This window comes from Phragmites australis, chromosome 20, assembly GCF_958298935.1.
Source record: "Phragmites australis chromosome 20, lpPhrAust1.1, whole genome shotgun sequence".
NCBI lineage: Eukaryota > Viridiplantae > Streptophyta > Magnoliopsida > Poales > Poaceae > Phragmites > Phragmites australis.
The window spans coordinates 211,881-229,315 of record NC_084940.1 but is presented as its reverse complement, the minus strand read 5'-3'; the positions used below and the strand labels follow the sequence as shown (position 1 = coordinate 229,315).

The following is a 17,435-nucleotide window of genomic DNA, read 5'->3' as shown; positions in this document are numbered from 1 at the left end:
ATATGGACTATTTGGTTTCCGAATTTAGCTATTTATTAATCGTATTTGATATAAATTCTTTTTTAATCTAGACTGTTAGATGTTTATAATAATAAATGATCTAGATCATTTTTTTTTTTTACTTTTAGAGTAAACATGATGATTTCTTTTTCTCATCAGATAATAATATAATAGATATTGAGGGAAAGGAGTAGAAGCGTACGAGTCAAGTAGAGGTGGACATGATGCACACGGTGACGGTTGGTGATGCAGTGTCTCGCCTTGCACGGCATGATAGACACTACTCATGCATGTGACCTCGATAATTCATGATCTGCTCATCACGGCCATGTGACCTTCCCCATCTGCAGCCAGCAAGTGAGGTCCTGAACAAGATCAGGGGCTGGTCAAAATAATTTTTTAACTAACCTGCTCAAAAGAAATAACTCATGGTCATTCCTACACAAAAATTGGTCTCGATCCGATAAAAAAATTGATCTCGATCGGGGTGGGTCGCACCAGCGCAACAGACAACGCTTGCTTGTTTCTTCTCTTCCTACCTTCAGCACCACCTTTCCCTGGCTTAGGGTCTGTTTGATACAATTTTAGATCCGAAATTCATGTTAAATATGAAGTTTATATAATAAAATAAAGTGATTTAAATATTTATTTTTTATTTAAAATAAATATAAATAACTTAACCAAATATTCTCAATCGATCCACAGTTTCAGATCTGAATTTCTTAGAGCTGGATATGAGCAGCTTCAAAAAATCTAAAATCTAAATCACTGCCAAACATAGCCTTAGTAAGGGCGACTCCAGTAGCTACGTAAAAAGAACCCCATCACTATGTCGCTACTTTTGCCGATCAATGTAGCCGGTAAACGTCTCTAATAGGTGCTGTTTCCTACTACTACAGTGACAGGGAGGAGAGACGTACTTAAATTTGAGCACTCTCTCATCCTCTTATCATTGTTTACAGAGAGTGATATGTGGATTTGAAAGGACGAGAGTAATAAAAGGTAAGAAATGTAATAGATGTTGAAGATAAAAAAATAGAAGATGTTGTAATATTATTATAGAGGATTAATTTTTAAAATATATGAGATGACCTAATCACTGTACTGAACTGCACTCCATGTCTCCATCCCCCCGCTGTAAATCTATCATTCCTGCGATGGAATTTAGTTACTCGATCGTGTCAGTTACAATTGCATGCAGGAGGACTGGAGAATAAGTCAAAAGCAGATGGCCTCCACTTCACACAAAAAGGGCCTAGGCTGCATGTCTGCATGTGAAAAAAAAGGCCGGAGAGGTGATGCAAAGGCAAAGTAAGCAGGAGATGGAAAAGCTCCCTGTACTGGACCGGATGGGGTAAATTGTCTAAAATTAAAGGGAGTACATTAAACCTGCAACTTACCAAATCTCAGTGCAGCTAGCCTGGCTCCTAACCGTATGTACGGTACTCTACTGTGCTCCTCTTGTTTGTTGTGACACACACAGGGGGGAGGCATGTGAGTGTGGGTAGCAACACAACAGCAACACATGTTTGCTCGGCTCTGCTGCGCTGCTTTGCCAAATGAAATGAGATGAAATGATCTTCGAGTACCTCCTCAAGCACGTGCTGTACCAGTCGGTCGGTCCGGGCGATATGCAGCTAGCTAGGCCGAGAAAACGAACCAAGATAACAATACACTTACACCATGGGAAAAATAGAAGCCAAGGCAAAAGGATTTAGATTTGCATTTGCCCAACAAATAGGAATCCAAGACAAGATGCCCAAGTGGTGGTCCGGTCCGGGTGTTTATATATCTTCCCCCTCCGCCATGTTTGCTCATCCGGCACACCAACACCACTGCCACCTTCTTCTCCTTTTGCTCATCGGGCAGCTTATAGGTGGTGATGCCTTCACCTTTTGATACTTGGTTGTTGTTGTAAGCCTAGTCGACATTCGCTGCTGCTGCTGTGCCCTGTATCTTGCCATGTCGTCCTCGTCGGAGGAAGCAACAAGGGTTCAGGCAACAATGGAGGGGAGGCCGACGGGCCGTGGCAGCCCAGGCTCATCAGGGACGAGGGTGACGGTGGTGTACTACCTGTGTCGCAACGGCCGCCACCTGGAGCACCCGCACTTGATGGAGCTGCTCCTCGCCTCCCCCCGCCTCTACCTCCGAGGTCGGTCATTCTGAATCCTAGCTAGCTACCAGCTGCCGCCTCAACCAAACCAATGCTGTGTATATTATCCATGCAGATGTGTTGAGCCGGCTGGACGCGGTGAGAGGGAAGGGCATGGCCGCCATCTACTCCTGGTCCTGCAAAAGGTACCCAAGCCAATTACCCATCGACTCATCTACATACAAGTAGTATATCATCTGCTTGCCTGCTTCCTTGTGCTAAAAAAACTCAACTGATGCAATGCAATGCAGGAGGTACAAGACCGGATTCGTCTGGCACGATGTGTCGGAGGATGATGTGCTGCTGCCTGCGCAGGGCAGCGAGTACGTCCTCAAGGGCTCCCTCCTCCACCACTCGCCACCACCTGCACTTGCACCTCCGCCGCCACCACCAGGTACTCATTCGCCCATCGCTGCCCTCGCATGAACCACTTATGCATGTCTCAATACTCTTGTTATTGGATGTTTCAGAGCAGCAGCAGCAGAAGAAGAATGTCGACACAACCATTACTCCAAAGGTCCAGTGTGTCAAGCCAACTTCTCCTACTCCTGAACAAGAGTCGCCACTCTCACAGGAAGGCTGCTGGACTACTACTTCATCGTGGCCGCCATCTCCTCCTGCTCCTGCTCCCGCTCCCGCTCCCATGGTCGAGGCGCCACCTGCGCTCCTGCAGCAACAGCAACAGCCACAGCCACAGCCACAGCCAGTGCGGTCATCATTTTCTTCCATCACCGGGGACGGGGACGAGGAGGCAGCTCATTCAAGCTCTTCAGGCAACTCATCGTCTCCTGATAATCCAACCAGAGGCTCAAGTGGAAGCACGCCTTGCTCCTCAGGTGGCGCAAGCTCTCCTGGTTCTCCACCTAGACTCACGCCTTACAACAAGCACAAGCCCGGGCACAACTCCGTTGCAGGGCATGATGCAGCGACGCAAACCGATGGAATACCACCAGCTAGGAGGGAGGTTCAGAAGGACACTAGTAGCATGTCGGGCATGGCGGCCGCGCCTACCGAAGACGGCCATCGAGGAGGATCTTCCTCCTCCGGCACCGGCGGTAGGAGCGGGACCTTGGAGACCCTGATAAGGGCCGAGGCTCTTGGCAGGAGAGGTGCAGCTACAAAGAGGATCCTACTAGAGGAGGAGGAGGAGGAGGACAAGGAAGCAGTGCAGTCGCTGGGCGCGAAGCTGAAGCCAGCCAACCTGCTGATGCGGCTGGTGGCTTGTGGGTGGACCATGTCCGCGAGGCACCACCCTGCCTGTGGCCTCATGCACAAGCCCCACCATGTTCATGTTGATCTGCCGCCGTCATCTCCAGTCTTGTCTCCCCTCGGCGCACTCATCATGCGTCCTCCTCAAACTGTTGGAGACAGAGTCTCAGAATCAGGAGGAGATTGCTGCGGCCATTGCAGAGGGAGCTTCCGTCAAACTGCTGCAGCTGCAGGCAATGGGGATGAGTCAGCCAAAGGGATGCCCACCTCTTCGTCTTGCAAACACGACGGGTATGCTCCCGACTCCTTGTGGCGCCTGATAGAACACTACCTAGGATGTGCTGGCATATCTGATCACAGTGTGAACCTATGCACAACTTCTTCTGTACTAGCTGATATTCAGGCCTGGTGTCTAGCTCAATTTTACTCTACTTACAGATCAACAAATTTCCTTCATGCCCACCACGACACTTCGATTTCTTCCCTTCTCGGTCCCGGGCTATTATTTATCTCCACAAATTGATTTTCTGCACCTACACAGCATTTGCGGAGCTTATAACTGCAGGAAGAATATTTTGCAGAGTTTCTGAAAAAGAAGGCACCGTAAGGGAATTAGTTAGTTTGGAGAGCTCAAGCAAATGTACCCCACAAACAATCAAGATGTCATCATGTGAGCAATCCAGGAGCCGCACGACACTGATATCGATAACCACAGATCTCAGTGGTGAACATGACTCTAGCAGTGGGCCTTCGCTCAAGACCTTATCAACAGGTACGAGCAAAAGGATGACCCATCCAACGTCAGGGAAAATACCTTCTCCAAGAGTAGTATCATTCCATGATGAAAAGGAGAAAGTGGTCAAGATTGAAGAAAGGTGAGTAATAGTCTGTCTCGCTATTTCTAGTTTATTTTCTTTGATGCATGCGAGGTGGAGTGAACCTTGTTTTAACCATGGCAGGCTTGCTTCTGGAGCTCGTGTCATAATCCAGTGTGCACCCTTACTCAAAGACAGTTACATCAGTGCCACAGCAATGTAACTGGGGCGACTGCCCCCATATTTCCTCTCCTTTCATTTTCTTTTCTTCCCTCAGAATTCAGTAATCGTGGCCAGCAGTTGAAATAATTAGCTGCAGTTGTATTGAATTTGTCTCCCCGATGTAATAATTAGCTGTTCGAGTGTCTGTCCCTAAGTGCCTTTCAGAAGGATTATCACTGTGATCAATGTATATTGTCACCATTACATTGTAATCTCAGATGAGTTTTACTATTTACGCAGCACCAGTACTTACCAGCAGTGTTTCAGTTTCCCTTTCTTCATCCTGTTTCTGTAGGAATTGTCTGCTCGCTTTGTGTAAGCCTTAATTGTAGCCTTGAGCAAAGGAAAAGCTAGCATTGCTAGTTTCCACGCATGCTGAACACCCTCAACTTGCCGCGGGCTGAAAAGGTTTCAAACCTTAAACCACATTGTCCAACTGAGCTGAAACTGATCACGCCCCGATGAACAAGGTCTTGGGGGTGGCGGAATGGAGATGGAAACCATATCATATATGATCTCTTCTTAGGATGAAGGCAAGGCTTTTTTATTCATCAGGCGCTTAATAGGAAGGAAAGAGTTGGGACAGCAAAAGAAGGGAAACAAACGGTACAGCACTGACGATTTGCATTGCCTGCCCTTGACATTACTGTCCCTCCTTTTCAAGGCTGCTTACTGTACGGGGCAGAAATTGGATCCTTGGCAGTGGCTCTAGGTTTGATGGAGAACCTACTATCATACAGACTACAGTCTGGTGTGTTACAGACTGATTAATGGTTTGCGTGTGCTACTGTGCTGCAATTCAATTCCTCTCGTATTATGGTACTGATACTTGTGGGTGCTTTCAATCTGCAGCCGTGTGTGCTTTACTCATACCTGCTCTCTGCTGGTACGTGCATGCTTGTTTTCAGATCTGCATGCCCTCAAGTCTCGAGTAGTAAATGGAGTACCAGCATGATTAACTGCTCCATTCGTGTGCGTCTTGATCGATCAATCTTGTCTGCACTCCTCCATCTCACTGAATTCATCTTAACTACCTTACTGTAGCAGAGGATGGAGCCTCCCGCCACAGGGGTTGTTGCATGTTTGCCGCTTCGTTACTCCAACTCCCTGTCAGTATCAGACGAACAAGATGTGTCCCGACTAAAGTCTGAAGGAGCAATACAAGAGCATCCTCTAGATATACAAAGCTCGTCTGGTTTTAGGAGAAGGTCCTTTTCTTTTCTTCAGGGCCGTGCAAGTTGCAACAGCATAAAACAGATTAATCACAGCGCCTTGATGAATGAATTCTGATACAGAGAAACAAGCTCCTGTCAAAAGCAATGCAATAGCACAACCTATAAATGTGTTGTGATCAAACTAGGAAGGATTAATCATAAACTTAAAAAAATGAATAGTACACCAGTAAGTTCAGTGTATCATTCAGTTAAGCTCAGTTTTCAAGCAAAAAGATGGTCAATAAAAAGAAGGGAGATAATTAGTCTGGCAGCAAAGATGGCCAATCAATTTTGAAGAACCATTGTCTATAAGTCTATATCAAAACAAACAAGTATAGCCTCTGAATATATGCTCTGCTGGAATCCCCTCCTCCCTACCTTATTTACTCTATCAGATAAATAACTGATAGTAGAATAAAAATAAAATAAGATAGTTATAGTGTGACATACCTCGTACATGTAAAGACAATTGGAAAATAAATCTTGAGCAGAGAATGTTCCACAGAATCTGTGGCCTGCCCATATTTGTAGCCCAAAAAGAAACAACAAAAGAGATGGCCTTGAGCTATTGCAAAAGACTTATCAGCATTCACGACTGCAGGTAAAGCAGACAGCAGCATGCCTGCAGGAACTAAAATACTTTCACAGGCAGATCAACTCCAGCTTGTCCCAATGATATGTTTCAATTTCCACAGCCCTTATGTAATGCAAGGAAGTCAGCATATATCACTTTAGCTAGCAAGCAAATGCTCCGAAGGAGATACCAATTCCACATATATAGCATGAAATTTGTTGCCACAAACAGGTCTCGTAATTGTACTTCTGCCTGTGCATCATTCAAAGAATAGATGCCCAGAACATGCATGCAAATGAACCAATCATGATAACCATATGTTCAAGCGTACTGGAAAAACACAAAGGATAGAGATGGTGAAATGAACTAAATAGTAGAATGGACATGATAATGAAAAGTAGCACAAATCCTTCTTACAGAAACGAGGAGTGAGTAGCACTAAGAAACTGATCAACTGAACGGAACCGATGCTGCCAGGAGCACCGAGCTATATATACATTGATGGTTACCAAAATTTCCTTGGAAGTGATATTGGGTAGCTAAGTAATTCCTTGGAAGTGGCTAGCTAAATCATCTACAGAGGAGTCAACGAAATTCAAACATGATGATCTTTACAAGACTCGCTAGGCAAAAAGGCATGCCTTGTTGAACATCTTATCTGGGAGAGGGAGGGAGGGGGGGGGGGGGGGGGAATCACTGGAGCACCTCCACCTTCTTCTTCCCTTTGAGGAAGACCTCCCTATCGACGACCTCGCGCATGTACCCATCAAACTCTACAGGAACCCCACCATTGAGCCTCCTCATCTCCAAGAACCACTTGCTGTCTGTCCCCCACAGGTCCTCAAACTCATCCAGGTAATGCACGCGATACTTCGCCTTAAGCGCCTCCACCAATGCACTGTTGACCCCTATCCCTGCGACATACACCTGCCGCCCTCCATCAACACCTTCCTGGATCCTCTGACTGAGGTCATCAACGTTGCCACCGGTATGGACCGAATCAAAGTCTGCTTGCATCCTTGAGATGATATTATTGACAATGTGCATCAAGCTCGGCGCCCAGCGTATTGCCGGGCGCAGCGGGCGGAGCACACGCTTCGCTTCACCCTCGCAGACATTGTACCAATAGTTCCCTGGCTCGACGTCCCCAAATTTCCTGACGATGAGGGTATCCCTGGCCTTGGAGAACTTGATAGGCGCGAGCCTGGTATCCTCGATGAGGCGGGCCCCGAGCTGGCCCTGCACTCCCCACTTATCCCAATCCGCCCAGAACTTGGTCCCCTCGATGATGGCGAACTGAGAGTGGAGGTGGTCGACGTCGACGTAGAAGGCGAGGCGCTTGCCCTCCTCTGGCATCCCCCCTGTCCCCGGCGCGGCGTAGGAGGCGGCGAGGCAGAGTGTGAGATCGAGGACTAGGGTGCGGTTGAGGTAGCGTGCTTCGGTGAGGGCGCAGAGGAGGCTGCGCAGGTAGTGCGGCATGGGCTTGCATCGGTCGCCGCCGCCGAGGTAGGCGAGGTAGGCGCCCTGGGCAAACTGAGAGCGGGAGAGGGCGGGCGGGGGCGGAGGGGCGATGGTGGCGTTGGTGGCGACGCGGCGGGGCTTGCGGGCGTTGGGGCCGGAGTGGTAGTCGCCGATGGAGAGGACGGAGTAGGCGCAGGTGACGGGGTGGCGGGCGATGGCGAAGCGGCGGTAGTCCTTGGTGGTGGCCTTGGAGGGGGAGTCGGAATCAGAGCGGGCGCGCCAGGCCATGTCGCAGGAGGCGGAGGGGGGGTCGCCGGGGACGGGGCGGCCAAAGCGGGAGAAGTGGACGGCGTGGAAGGTGTCGATGGCGCTGCGCATCATGAGGTGGAATAGCTGCGGATCGGCGCAGTCCAGGGGGGAGGTGGGATCGCAGATACGCTGAGACAGCTTCTGGTCGCTGACGGTGGAGACGGCGTGTGGGGAGATGGAGAGGGGGAAGCGGAGCAGCGTGAGGAGGAGGAGGACGACAACGAGGAACCCCGCGGCGGCGTGGAAGGAGGAGGAAAGGAGGGCGCCGCGCCCTAGCAGCGGGCGGCTCGGGTCCATGCGCGGCGCCGGCGACGGGGACGAGGAGGAGGTCTGGTCCGGTCTGGTTGGTTAGGTTGAGGTCGGGCTCGGCCCCCGCCCGTTCATCACTCACCACGCGGATGGGCTGGATAGCTCCATTGACCATTGACCTACGATCTGGTCAGTAATAAGTTTGTTATTGATTAACTAGCGCATCAACTCGTGCAACTGAACATATTAGAAATTTAGTTTACAGTTAAATTGTAGATATTTGTGTTAATAATGATGGTACGTTAATATATATTAGCTATTTATATTTAAATATTAGAATGTAAAATATAAATATAATTTTTTTCATAATATTGGAATCATGTTTATTATTTGTGAATAGATCTAATTTATAATTTTCATTTTTATGTGCTATGCAAATTGATTTTTATTTGTTTCTTGATTTTTTAAATAATAATAATAATAATAATAATAATAATAATAATAATATCACCATATCTCGTATTATTTTTTAAATACATTATAATTTTTTTGATATTATTTTTCTATGATAATCCGTAATATGTTTATGTTCTGTTGTTAATTTTGTAATGTTTGATTACATGCATATTTAATTGATATATTTTAATTAATTTGGAAAAATATGTTGATTGCTAACGTAACTAAGTTGAAATTTGCTAACGTAACCTTTTTGGATAAAGGGTATCTATAAAAATAGAAAAAGAAAGGCAAAGTAAGAAGTAGTTTTAGAGTTGGACTCTATGATTTGTTTTTAATCTTCTATGTTGTTTCGTCTGGTTGTTGATCCACGGTTACAGTTACTCAATCAATCAATTCGATGGTTGGATGTTTTGCTTTTTTATAAGAATTTTTATAATTTTCGTAGAAAAGGAGCCTCCAATTAGTAAATATAAGATGGTCATATATTCAGAAGAACCCATTTATTATTCTCGATAAGAAAGTGAGACTCTGATAGAGTGATAAAAAATTAAATATTTTACTCCATACAGGTCCTCATCTTTTGTAATTTATTTTCACAATTTTTTATTTAGAATTAGATTTTGGACAGTTTGCAGTTACATATTACACGTACTAAGGTTTAGGGTCCAAATCTCCCTCTAATGTATGTAAAATGTGCGTACGTGTAAGGTACATCCTGAATATACCTCTCAAAGAAATAGGATCATGCACATAAAAATATGTAAGGTTGCAAACATGCACATAAAAATAGGATCATGTTAGAACGCATCTAGAGCATAAGATATTTTTTCTTGTGTGATTGCCATGTTTCTGCTAGAGAAATGCACGGTGGGCTGAAATGCTCAGTGTGCTACAACCACCAAAATAAAAATAAAAATTGTGCATCAGAATCCAAACGCAAGACGAATCATGGGATGGGAGGGAGGGAAAGAATCCAGGTGGCTTGGAGCTCGCTGTCGTGCTTCAGCGGCAGCCTCTAGACCCATAGCAACTCTGCTCTGCTCTGCTTCACTCGCTTGCCGTCTCCTTCCACTTGCCAAGCTGAGCTGAGCTGAGCTGAGCTGCCTGCCTGTGCATCTATCCTCCTCCTCCTCCTCCTCTCGCTCGTTGAATACGAGTACTAGCTAGTTCAGTTCAACGGCATTCATGGCCCCTTCTTCTTCTTCAGCCGCCTCCACCTTCCTGCAGAAACCCCAAACAAGCCCCCTCGCCCGCCGCTCATCGTCAGCGCTGCTCCTCCGCCCGCGCCCGCGCCACAACCTAGTCCCGCTGTGCCGCAGGCAGGCGGTGCAGGAATTGCCGGCGGTGGATGCCGCGGCGGGCCGCACGGACTGCTTCGGAGTCTTCTGCACCACCTACGATCTCAGGGCGGTCAGTGGCCTCCCAATCCCATCGCAATTAAGAATTAATTCTTTGGGCAGCCGAATAAAATCAACCTAGTAATTTCTTGGGTTTGCCACTGATGATACATAGAGGGGACCAAGTGTAGAATAACGTCCTCATGTGTGTGTGAATATATATATATATATGTATATGTATACTACTTTTTAAAATATACATACTTCTTTTTAAACGTCCAGTTGAGGGAGAGTATGTATGCCCAGTAGTGCAGAAAATGCTTCACATATCGATGCTGTGTCTAATACTCTCAACAACTAGCAGCAAATTCCACATCAATAGTAGACTAGTAACCTTCATTGCTGCATTCATGATCAGTAGATTTTTTAGCAAGCTGAGTATGCTCAAATTTTATATCAAATAATGCCCCCTCTTAAATCTATTCATCTTCTCGCCAAATGGAATGTAGGATGAAGAGACCAAATCATGGAAGAAACTAGTAAACGTTGCTGTGTCAGGTGCAGCCGGAATGATATCGAATCATCTCCTTTTCAAAGTAAGTTATAAAGCTGAAAGAAATCCCTCCTTTATAGCTAGAGTACCATACATTTCAGTTCTGTTGCAAGTAACATCAGCTTTATTCGGGGTATTGCCTGTATGTAGGACTTTCATTTCGTCTATTGCAGCAATGGCAATTCAGGTGGGCCTAGAATTTACGTATGTGTCTTTGCAATGATCTGCAGCTTGCATCCGGCGAGGTGTTCGGGCCAGACCAACCAATAGCCCTTAAATTACTGGGATCCGAAAGATCATTCCAAGCGTTGGAAGGTACAAGCATGCCACTTGATCCTTTTGCAAGTTTATACTCCCATGTAGAGAGAAACTACTGATGAAGATGGTTTTTCATGTGCTCTTTTTTTTTCTTTTTTCTGAACGTATATACCTCTGAAAATTCCAAGTGCAGGTGTCGCTATGGAACTGGAGGATTCCCTGTATCCCCTCCTAAGGGAAGTTAGCATTGGCATAGATCCTTACGAGGTATTTCAAGATGTAGAATGGGCTCTTCTAATTGGCGCGAAGCCCCGAGGCCCTGGAATGGAGCGAGCTGACTTACTCGATATCAATGGCCAAATTTTTGCTCAACAGGTATCTACGGTCGCTCATCGGGAATTCCTTACTCATTGTGTGCATGCTGTTATCATGAATCATGAAACTCCCCTTCTTAGACATATGTTAGTGATATTCTTCATCATACATAGCCCATGCTAAAACTGTACTTTGTACATCGACCTATATTTATTTCTCAGTTATCTTACACTAAGGTGTTTTTTCACTTCTTGCTTATACTCTGAAAAGGGAAAGGCACTTAATGCTGTAGCATCTAGGAATGTGAAAGTTCTTGTGGTGGGCAACCCATGCAACACCAAGTATGAATCTCTTCTGTTTGCTGAATTATATCCATTCGCATTGCTATTGTGTCGAGCATGATGCTTTGCTACTTGCAGCGCTTTGATTTGTTTGAAGAATGCCCCTGACATACCAGCGGAAAATTTCCATGCGCTGACAAGGTTGGATGAAAATAGGGCCAAGTGCCAGGTGCTTTGCAGTGTATTTTTAGTGTTGCTAGAATCTTAATTTCTGTTATTATGTTCTTCTACTTTAGCCAACTAACCGAATGAGCTTCATGTATTATTTTCCTTCTGTAGCTAGCACTAAAAGCTGGTGTATTTTACGACAAAATATCAAACATGACTATTTGGGGGAACCATTCAACAACTCAGGTGAAATACAATTCAGATGTATTGGTTTCTATATTGCTCTAGTTTAGGCATCTCTTCCCTTGCAGCTAATCATTCTCGCAAGTCGTTGCCGATTATTTGACTGTATTCATTGATTAGGTTCCAGATTTCTTGAACGCAAGAATTGACGGCAAGCCAGCAAAAGAAGTTATTAGGGACACTAAATGGTTGGAAGAAGAATTCACGAAAACAATTCAGAAGGTGCGACAATTCGAGAGTGCATCTACGGAGTATAATGAGTAAAATGTAAGCTAACGCTGACAAAATTCCTGTGGATAAACAGCGTGGAGGTGTGCTCATCCAAAAGTGGGGCAGGTCTTCAGCTGCATCTACAGCTGTTTCTATAGTCGATGCCATTAGGTCACTCGTAACCCCAACCCCGGAAGGCGATTGGTTCTCCTCAGGGGTAATATTTTGGTTTACATGGTTCTCCTGCAAAATGTTTATCTGAACATTTAGTCGTTGTAAGAAGTTTTACCTTTTTAAAAATGTATGTGCTGCTCTGAAAAACTGTCAGGTTTACACGAATGGGAATCCTTATGGCATAGCAGAGGACATTGTGTTCAGTATGCCATGTAGATCAAAGGTATTATCATGTCAAAATTGAACTACTGTTAAAGGCATATTACTGTGTCCTATGAACATGATTTTTCTTTTAGAAAAAGGCAACTTTATTAACTCTCTTCGTCCTAAGAACATGATGCCATTGTATTTAACAAGTAGCTAGCATTGTTCATTCAGGGCGACGGCGACTACGAACTAGTTAAGGATGTCAAGATAGACGAATTCCTCTGGGAACGGATAAAAAAGGTTGGCTTAAATTTGTTAGAAATCACATTTGACAATGGACTGTGGATTTCAATTACGAAACTTGAACTGCATGCCCTATTTTTGTTTGCAGAGTGAAGATGAATTGCTAGCTGAAAAGAGATGTGTTGCCCATCTTACAGGAGAGGTAAGACTGCAGTAGAAAACTAAATAATGCTGCACGTATCGATTTTATTAATTATTTGTGCCTACCTTAACAAAAGAGGAAAAAAAAAGAAGACGTGCACTCCTCCAACGTGTTGTAGCTAGTAGGGAAAATGAAAAAGGTGATATATAGGAAAGACTCGATGACAGTCAGAATATAGAGACCTGATTTTGTTGTCTTCAATTAATTATTCATAGAAGAAGTTTAATTTGATTTGCTTCGTGTTGTGTTGTGTGGCTGGCTGAATGCATGCAGGGTGATGAATTCTGCGATGTTCCAGAGGATACAATGCTTCCAGGGGAGCAGTAGTGCTAAGGTGCTACTGCTACATACATTATACTCCATATTGTGCCGTGCGTCAATGCACGATACAGATTGCATTACAGATTACACAGATTGGAATTAGAGGCAGGTGTGGTGTGCCTGCGAGGGAAACGAAGGGCATGCACCTAATATATATATCAAACAAGACATATACTTATTTTTACTAACCACAGCAAAACAGAGTATGCGAACTTCCTCTTCTTTTTAAACTGTCTTCTCCTGTTCTGAAATGAAAGTATGTATCTCTCTTGGATGCCTACTGCAGTACCAATCTTGCATTATTTGTGACTCAACTTGAGCGAGCAAGTGTGCTATATAATTAATCTTCTATTACCTCTATTCTTAAATAGATATCGTTTAAGAATATATGTAGTCAAATTTTAAAAAATTTGACCATTAATATACATAAAATTACTAGGATTCGACACATGCAAATAGTATATGTGGATTCATCATGAAGAATACTTTCATATGATTATATGCTTACAAATTTTACTAAGAAATAATTATAGAAACTAATGTTAAAACATCTGTATTGGACTTGGAGACCGTGAAAGAATGGAGATAGTAGACAATCTTATGGTACGTTGCCGATGATTGCAATGCCGAACTGAACGGCCTCGACATCCTCTATCGATCGATCTGAACAAGCTAGCTAGTGCACTCAAAATCGCTTTGCTTTGCAGTCACATTTTCATCATGACCACGCAACGCAGCAAAGCATCGATCCCATTTGCTAGCTCTTCTTCAAGAGTAATGCATTCCTTTCTTGTACCCCAAACGAGCCATCGCCGACGCTGCTGCTAGTGCTACTGCCAAGCCGTTGGTGTTATGGGCATCGGCCAGATTATTATACCTTCCTGCTTCTCTCCACTCGGTCGCACCCCCTGCTGCCAACAACGACGACGGGCATCACCAGACGCTTGTTCCCGCGGAAGAGGAGGACCAGCACCACCAACAATCACTGCTACAGAATCAATTTTGTACGGATGTTTTATGAACTGTCTACATAAATTATTTTTACGGATGGTTTATAAACTGTCTACACAAATTATTTTTACAGATAGATTTATATTAAAGCTATCTATATTATTCTATAATTACAGACAACTTTAGTATAAAATCATCTCAAAACTAGACTATTGGACTATTAGATTAATACAGTTTTCTCATCGCTACAATACAATGATGGCATGCGTGGAACATCGGCAGAAGCTATTTCTTCTTCTTTAGTCACATGCTACTTTATTTACAGCTTGTCCTTCATTCACCCATTTCTTTCAGAAAAAGAGAGCATGGACGTCTCCTTTGGTTGGGAAACTCAAGTGCCGAGACATGAACGTTGTGGCAAGCGAGTCCGATATCTGGTCAAAGTATGGAACCTCCCTCTTGTCGGTGTCAGGCAGTGGTAGAATTGGACCAGGAGCAGCAGCATAGGTTGATGCAGTAAGACGAACTCCCACTAATGAACAGATCAAAACCCACTGAAAAAATGTCTTTTTTCCCCTTCTCCTGGAGTGTGTCGAGAGTGTAGATTGGGTCCCGTGTAAGATGGGAGTGAGCAATTTACACGCAGTATTATGAGATATATAATTGACTATTTGCCATCCAATATTATTTCTCCCAGCGCAATCCAATCCAATGGAAGAAGATAAAAAGGTGGGTTAGGATGAAGTAGGGGGAGGAAGAGATTAGTATTATTAGGAAGGAAGTGAGATGTGGGAGGGATCACCTGAGTGCCACCGCTGTCATCAAGAGAAGAGAAATGGAGTCAGGGAGGAGGAAGAGGGGAATTTTTTCGACCTCAGTAATTTTGACCCCTTGTATTATCATCATCGAGAGAAGATATGGAGTACTTCTTCCGATTGTAAAAGTAGATCGTTTTAGACTTGTGCATAAGGATTAAGAAAGTAGATCAAATGATGTTGTTGCTCTTTATTTATTTTGTATTGAAAATATAACTCATCTATTTATGAGAGTGATAGTATTTATTAAAAAAGATAAGATGGTAAAAAAAGAAAAATAAATATATAGAAATTCGAAAATAATTTATATTTAAAAAATAGTTGGAAAAACTAAAACGACTATATAGGAATTGCGAATGGATGTCATCGTGAAAAGACGAGCTGTCAGCTGTCATCTCATTGTGAATCTGTAAAATCTCCTTGTGGATCGTCAAGTCTCTGTCTGGTTGGACGAAACGAAACGAAAGGAAGGCAGGAAGCGCAAGTTGCAATTTCCCTTCTTTTCAGATGCAAGTTGCAGTTTGGATATGGAGGGTGGAGAAGCAAATACTCCTACTCATATGGTGATGGATCGAGATCCAATATAATGCTTTGGTCACTCTCATCTCATTGACGAGCAAAGAAAGAAACAAGAGACGAGCAGTCAACAATCGATACTACTGTATTTAATCTGCAGCAAGCTAAGAACAAGACGACGACTTGGACGCTTCGCTTATTCCATCTCCAATAATCATGCATCTTGATGACGATAAATTTAAGTAGTGCCTCATGTAGTCTCATAATCAAGTCACAATTAACTTAAGAACAACACCAACAAGCAGATCGAGGAAATTAAAACAGATCCACCGAGAAGCTAGCTTAATTTAATCGCGACAGATGGAGGCTCTCAAATTCTCGATCCAAACGTACAAATGGCCGACCGGCGTCAATCAATAGTCGCCGTCGTCGTCGTCGTATCCGCCGCCGTAACCGCCGCCGTAGGAGTTCTCCCGCTCGAGGTTGTCCTCCACCCTATCCGCCACGTGCTCCTCCATCTTGTTCTCCAGGAAGCTCGCCCCGCCCGCCAGCGCCAGCCCTCCCAGCACGCCCGCCGCCGCGCCAACAGCCAGCCCCGTCCCCATCCCCATCTTGCTGTTCTTCTTATTCGGGTCCTGAACCGCAGGTGCAGCACCGTACGCCGCCTGCTGAGCAGGAGCAGCGCCGTACGCAGGTGCTGGAGGAGCGCCGTACGCCGGCTGAGGAGGCGGTGGCGCGGAGCCGTAGGTGGACGGGTACCCCGCCGGAGGCGCGGCGGTGTACGGCTGAGCGGCGCCGTAGCCGTACCCACCGCCGGCACCGTAGCCGCCGGCAGAGCCGTAGCCGCCGCCTGAGCCGTAGCCGCCACCTGAGCCGTAGCCGCCGCCTGAGCCGTAGGGGTCACGGGACTGGGAGGAGGAGTAGGCCGGGGCCGGGTAGGGGCTTGGGTCGTAGTAGCGCGATGGCTCCTTGACGGCGACGCGGACGTCGAGGCGTCCGTGGGGGCGGCCGGAGGGGCGTTTGAGGCGGAGGTTGCGCGATGCTCGTCCCCCGAGTCCTGCGTCGTCGAGGACGTCGCGGAGAGGGAGGCGCGCGGAGCCGACGAGCGGCTTGACCCCCTCGGCGGCGTTGGCGTGGACGACGTCGATGTAGAGGACGGCGTCATCGATGCGGGAGGCGGGAGGGAGCGGGACGACGAGCTTCTCGTCCCAGTTGGGGGTCTCGCCGTTGTCAAGATCGACGCGGGTGGAGCTCTTGGCGCCGGAGTCGACCCAGACAACGGCGTAGGGCTTGAGGTCGCCGTAGCGCCAGTTGACGTTCTTGAGGTCGCGAGCGGAGGCCACCGTGACCTCCACCTCGTAGCGGGAACCCATGGAATGGGATGGGATGGGATGGACAGACAAAAGGCAGGCCGGAGAGGATCAGAGGATAGGAAAGGAAGAAGCTTGTGCTTGTAATCTGGGGAGAGAGAGAGAGAGAGAGAGAGAGAGAGAGAGAGAGAGAGAGAGAGAGCTTGGTGGGTGAGGCGAGGCGTTAACACGGGGAGGAAGGTGGCATGTATAAATAGCTAGCACGGGAGGGGAGGAGAGGGGAGGGGAGGGTGACGCCTTGAAGGCCTGAATTCCGCAGTTGCCTCGAGTCAGTTGCTGGCGAAGGAAGCAAGGACGAAGGGGAGCTGGCGAAGGAAGCAAGGAAGAAGGGGAGCTGGCGAAGGAAGCAAGGAAGAAGGGGAGTGGGTGGGGTTGGGGCCCACGCGGTGAGGTTGGCATGTTTGACTGACTGGCTCCATGGATTGGACTGATGGATTTCTACTAGGACGACGACGACGACGACTCTTCTTCTTCTTCCCCAGCTCCGATCCATGGATTGCATTACAACTTAATTTGGTCTACGTTTTCGTTCTTATTGGCTTAGCTATTAAGGAAGAAGGAACCGAGAACTGGGGTAGGTAGAGCTGGGCATGCACCATGCAGCGAGACTACAACAGACAGTAGCATGTACTCTCTCCTGCTTAAAATAAATATTATTTTAAATATC

At 46.0% G+C, this 17,435-nt stretch overlaps 4 protein-coding genes across 7 annotated transcripts; 2 read left to right on the top strand and 2 right to left on the bottom strand.

Annotated features, from left to right (window-relative positions):
* Positions 1-1,467: 1,467 nt before the first annotated feature.
* On the top strand, positions 1,468-4,584 carry LOC133902507 (protein SOSEKI 3-like). Of its 2 annotated transcripts, XM_062344120.1 has the most exons (6): positions 1,476-2,152; positions 2,229-2,298; positions 2,404-2,546; positions 2,623-3,652; positions 3,943-4,236; positions 4,321-4,584. In XM_062344120.1, exons 1-6 carry the CDS (start codon positions 1,963-1,965, stop codon positions 4,397-4,399), a joined length of 1,806 nt encoding a protein of 601 aa, XP_062200104.1. In that variant the 5' UTR covers positions 1,476-1,962; the 3' UTR covers positions 4,400-4,584. The 2 variants fall into 2 exon arrangements, with proteins under 2 accessions (XP_062200105.1, XP_062200104.1); XM_062344121.1 differs by lacking the exon at positions 4,321-4,584 and having other exon boundaries at positions 1,468-2,152; positions 3,800-4,090.
* Positions 4,585-6,543: 1,959 nt separating this feature from the next.
* Positions 6,544-8,351, bottom strand: LOC133902509 (uncharacterized). Its single transcript, XM_062344122.1, has one exon. It carries the CDS (start codon positions 8,251-8,253, stop codon positions 6,880-6,882), a length of 1,374 nt encoding a protein of 457 aa, XP_062200106.1. The 5' UTR covers positions 8,254-8,351; the 3' UTR covers positions 6,544-6,879.
* Positions 8,352-9,658: 1,307 nt separating this feature from the next.
* On the top strand, positions 9,659-13,394 carry LOC133902510 (malate dehydrogenase [NADP] 1, chloroplastic-like). 2 transcript variants are annotated; one of them, XM_062344125.1, is made up of 13 exons: positions 9,659-10,074; positions 10,511-10,597; positions 10,785-10,869; positions 11,006-11,187; positions 11,398-11,468; positions 11,547-11,637; positions 11,748-11,822; positions 11,940-12,041; positions 12,124-12,246; positions 12,358-12,426; positions 12,582-12,650; positions 12,742-12,835; positions 12,898-13,129. In XM_062344125.1, the coding sequence occupies exons 1-12, from the start codon at positions 9,850-9,852 to the stop codon at positions 12,808-12,810; spliced, it is 1,248 nt and encodes a 415-aa protein (XP_062200109.1). In that variant the 5' UTR covers positions 9,659-9,849; the 3' UTR covers positions 12,811-12,835; positions 12,898-13,129. The 2 variants fall into 2 exon arrangements, with proteins under 2 accessions (XP_062200109.1, XP_062200107.1); XM_062344123.1 differs by having other exon boundaries at positions 9,663-10,074; positions 12,742-12,795; positions 13,069-13,394.
* Positions 13,395-15,653: 2,259 nt separating this feature from the next.
* LOC133901718 (protein SRC2 homolog) lies at positions 15,654-16,912 on the bottom strand. 2 transcript variants are annotated; one of them, XM_062343176.1, is made up of 2 exons: positions 16,285-16,912; positions 15,654-16,248 (listed from the first exon to the last, which is right to left on the bottom strand). In XM_062343176.1, exons 1-2 carry the CDS (start codon positions 16,769-16,771, stop codon positions 15,812-15,814), a joined length of 924 nt encoding a protein of 307 aa, XP_062199160.1. In that variant the 5' UTR covers positions 16,772-16,912; the 3' UTR covers positions 15,654-15,811. The 2 variants fall into 2 exon arrangements, with proteins under 2 accessions (XP_062199160.1, XP_062199159.1); XM_062343175.1 differs by having other exon boundaries at positions 15,654-16,911.
* Between the last annotated feature and the right edge of the window lie 523 nt (positions 16,913-17,435).

Bases quoted from the DNA above. Each gene is read 5' to 3' on its own strand.
- LOC133902507 (XM_062344120.1), top strand. From the start codon at position 1,963: ATGTCGTCCTCGTCGGAGGAAGCAACAAGGGTTCAGGCAACAATGGAG. The intron at 2,153-2,228 runs GTCGGTCATTCT...TTATCCATGCAG, and splicing joins CCCCCGCCTCTACCTCCGAG to ATGTGTTGAGCCGGCTGGAC. The intron at 2,299-2,403 runs GTACCCAAGCCA...AATGCAATGCAG, and splicing joins TACTCCTGGTCCTGCAAAAG to GAGGTACAAGACCGGATTCG.
- LOC133902509 (XM_062344122.1), bottom strand. From the start codon at position 8,253: ATGGACCCGAGCCGCCCGCTGCTAGGGCGCGGCGCCCTCCTTTCCTCC.
- LOC133902510 (XM_062344123.1), top strand. From the start codon at position 9,850: ATGGCCCCTTCTTCTTCTTCAGCCGCCTCCACCTTCCTGCAGAAACCC. The intron at 10,870-11,005 runs GTACAAGCATGC...TTCCAAGTGCAG, and splicing joins ATCATTCCAAGCGTTGGAAG to GTGTCGCTATGGAACTGGAG. The intron at 12,042-12,123 runs GTGCGACAATTC...GTGGATAAACAG, and splicing joins TCACGAAAACAATTCAGAAG to CGTGGAGGTGTGCTCATCCA.
- LOC133901718 (XM_062343175.1), bottom strand. From the start codon at position 16,771: ATGGGTTCCCGCTACGAGGTGGAGGTCACGGTGGCCTCCGCTCGCGAC.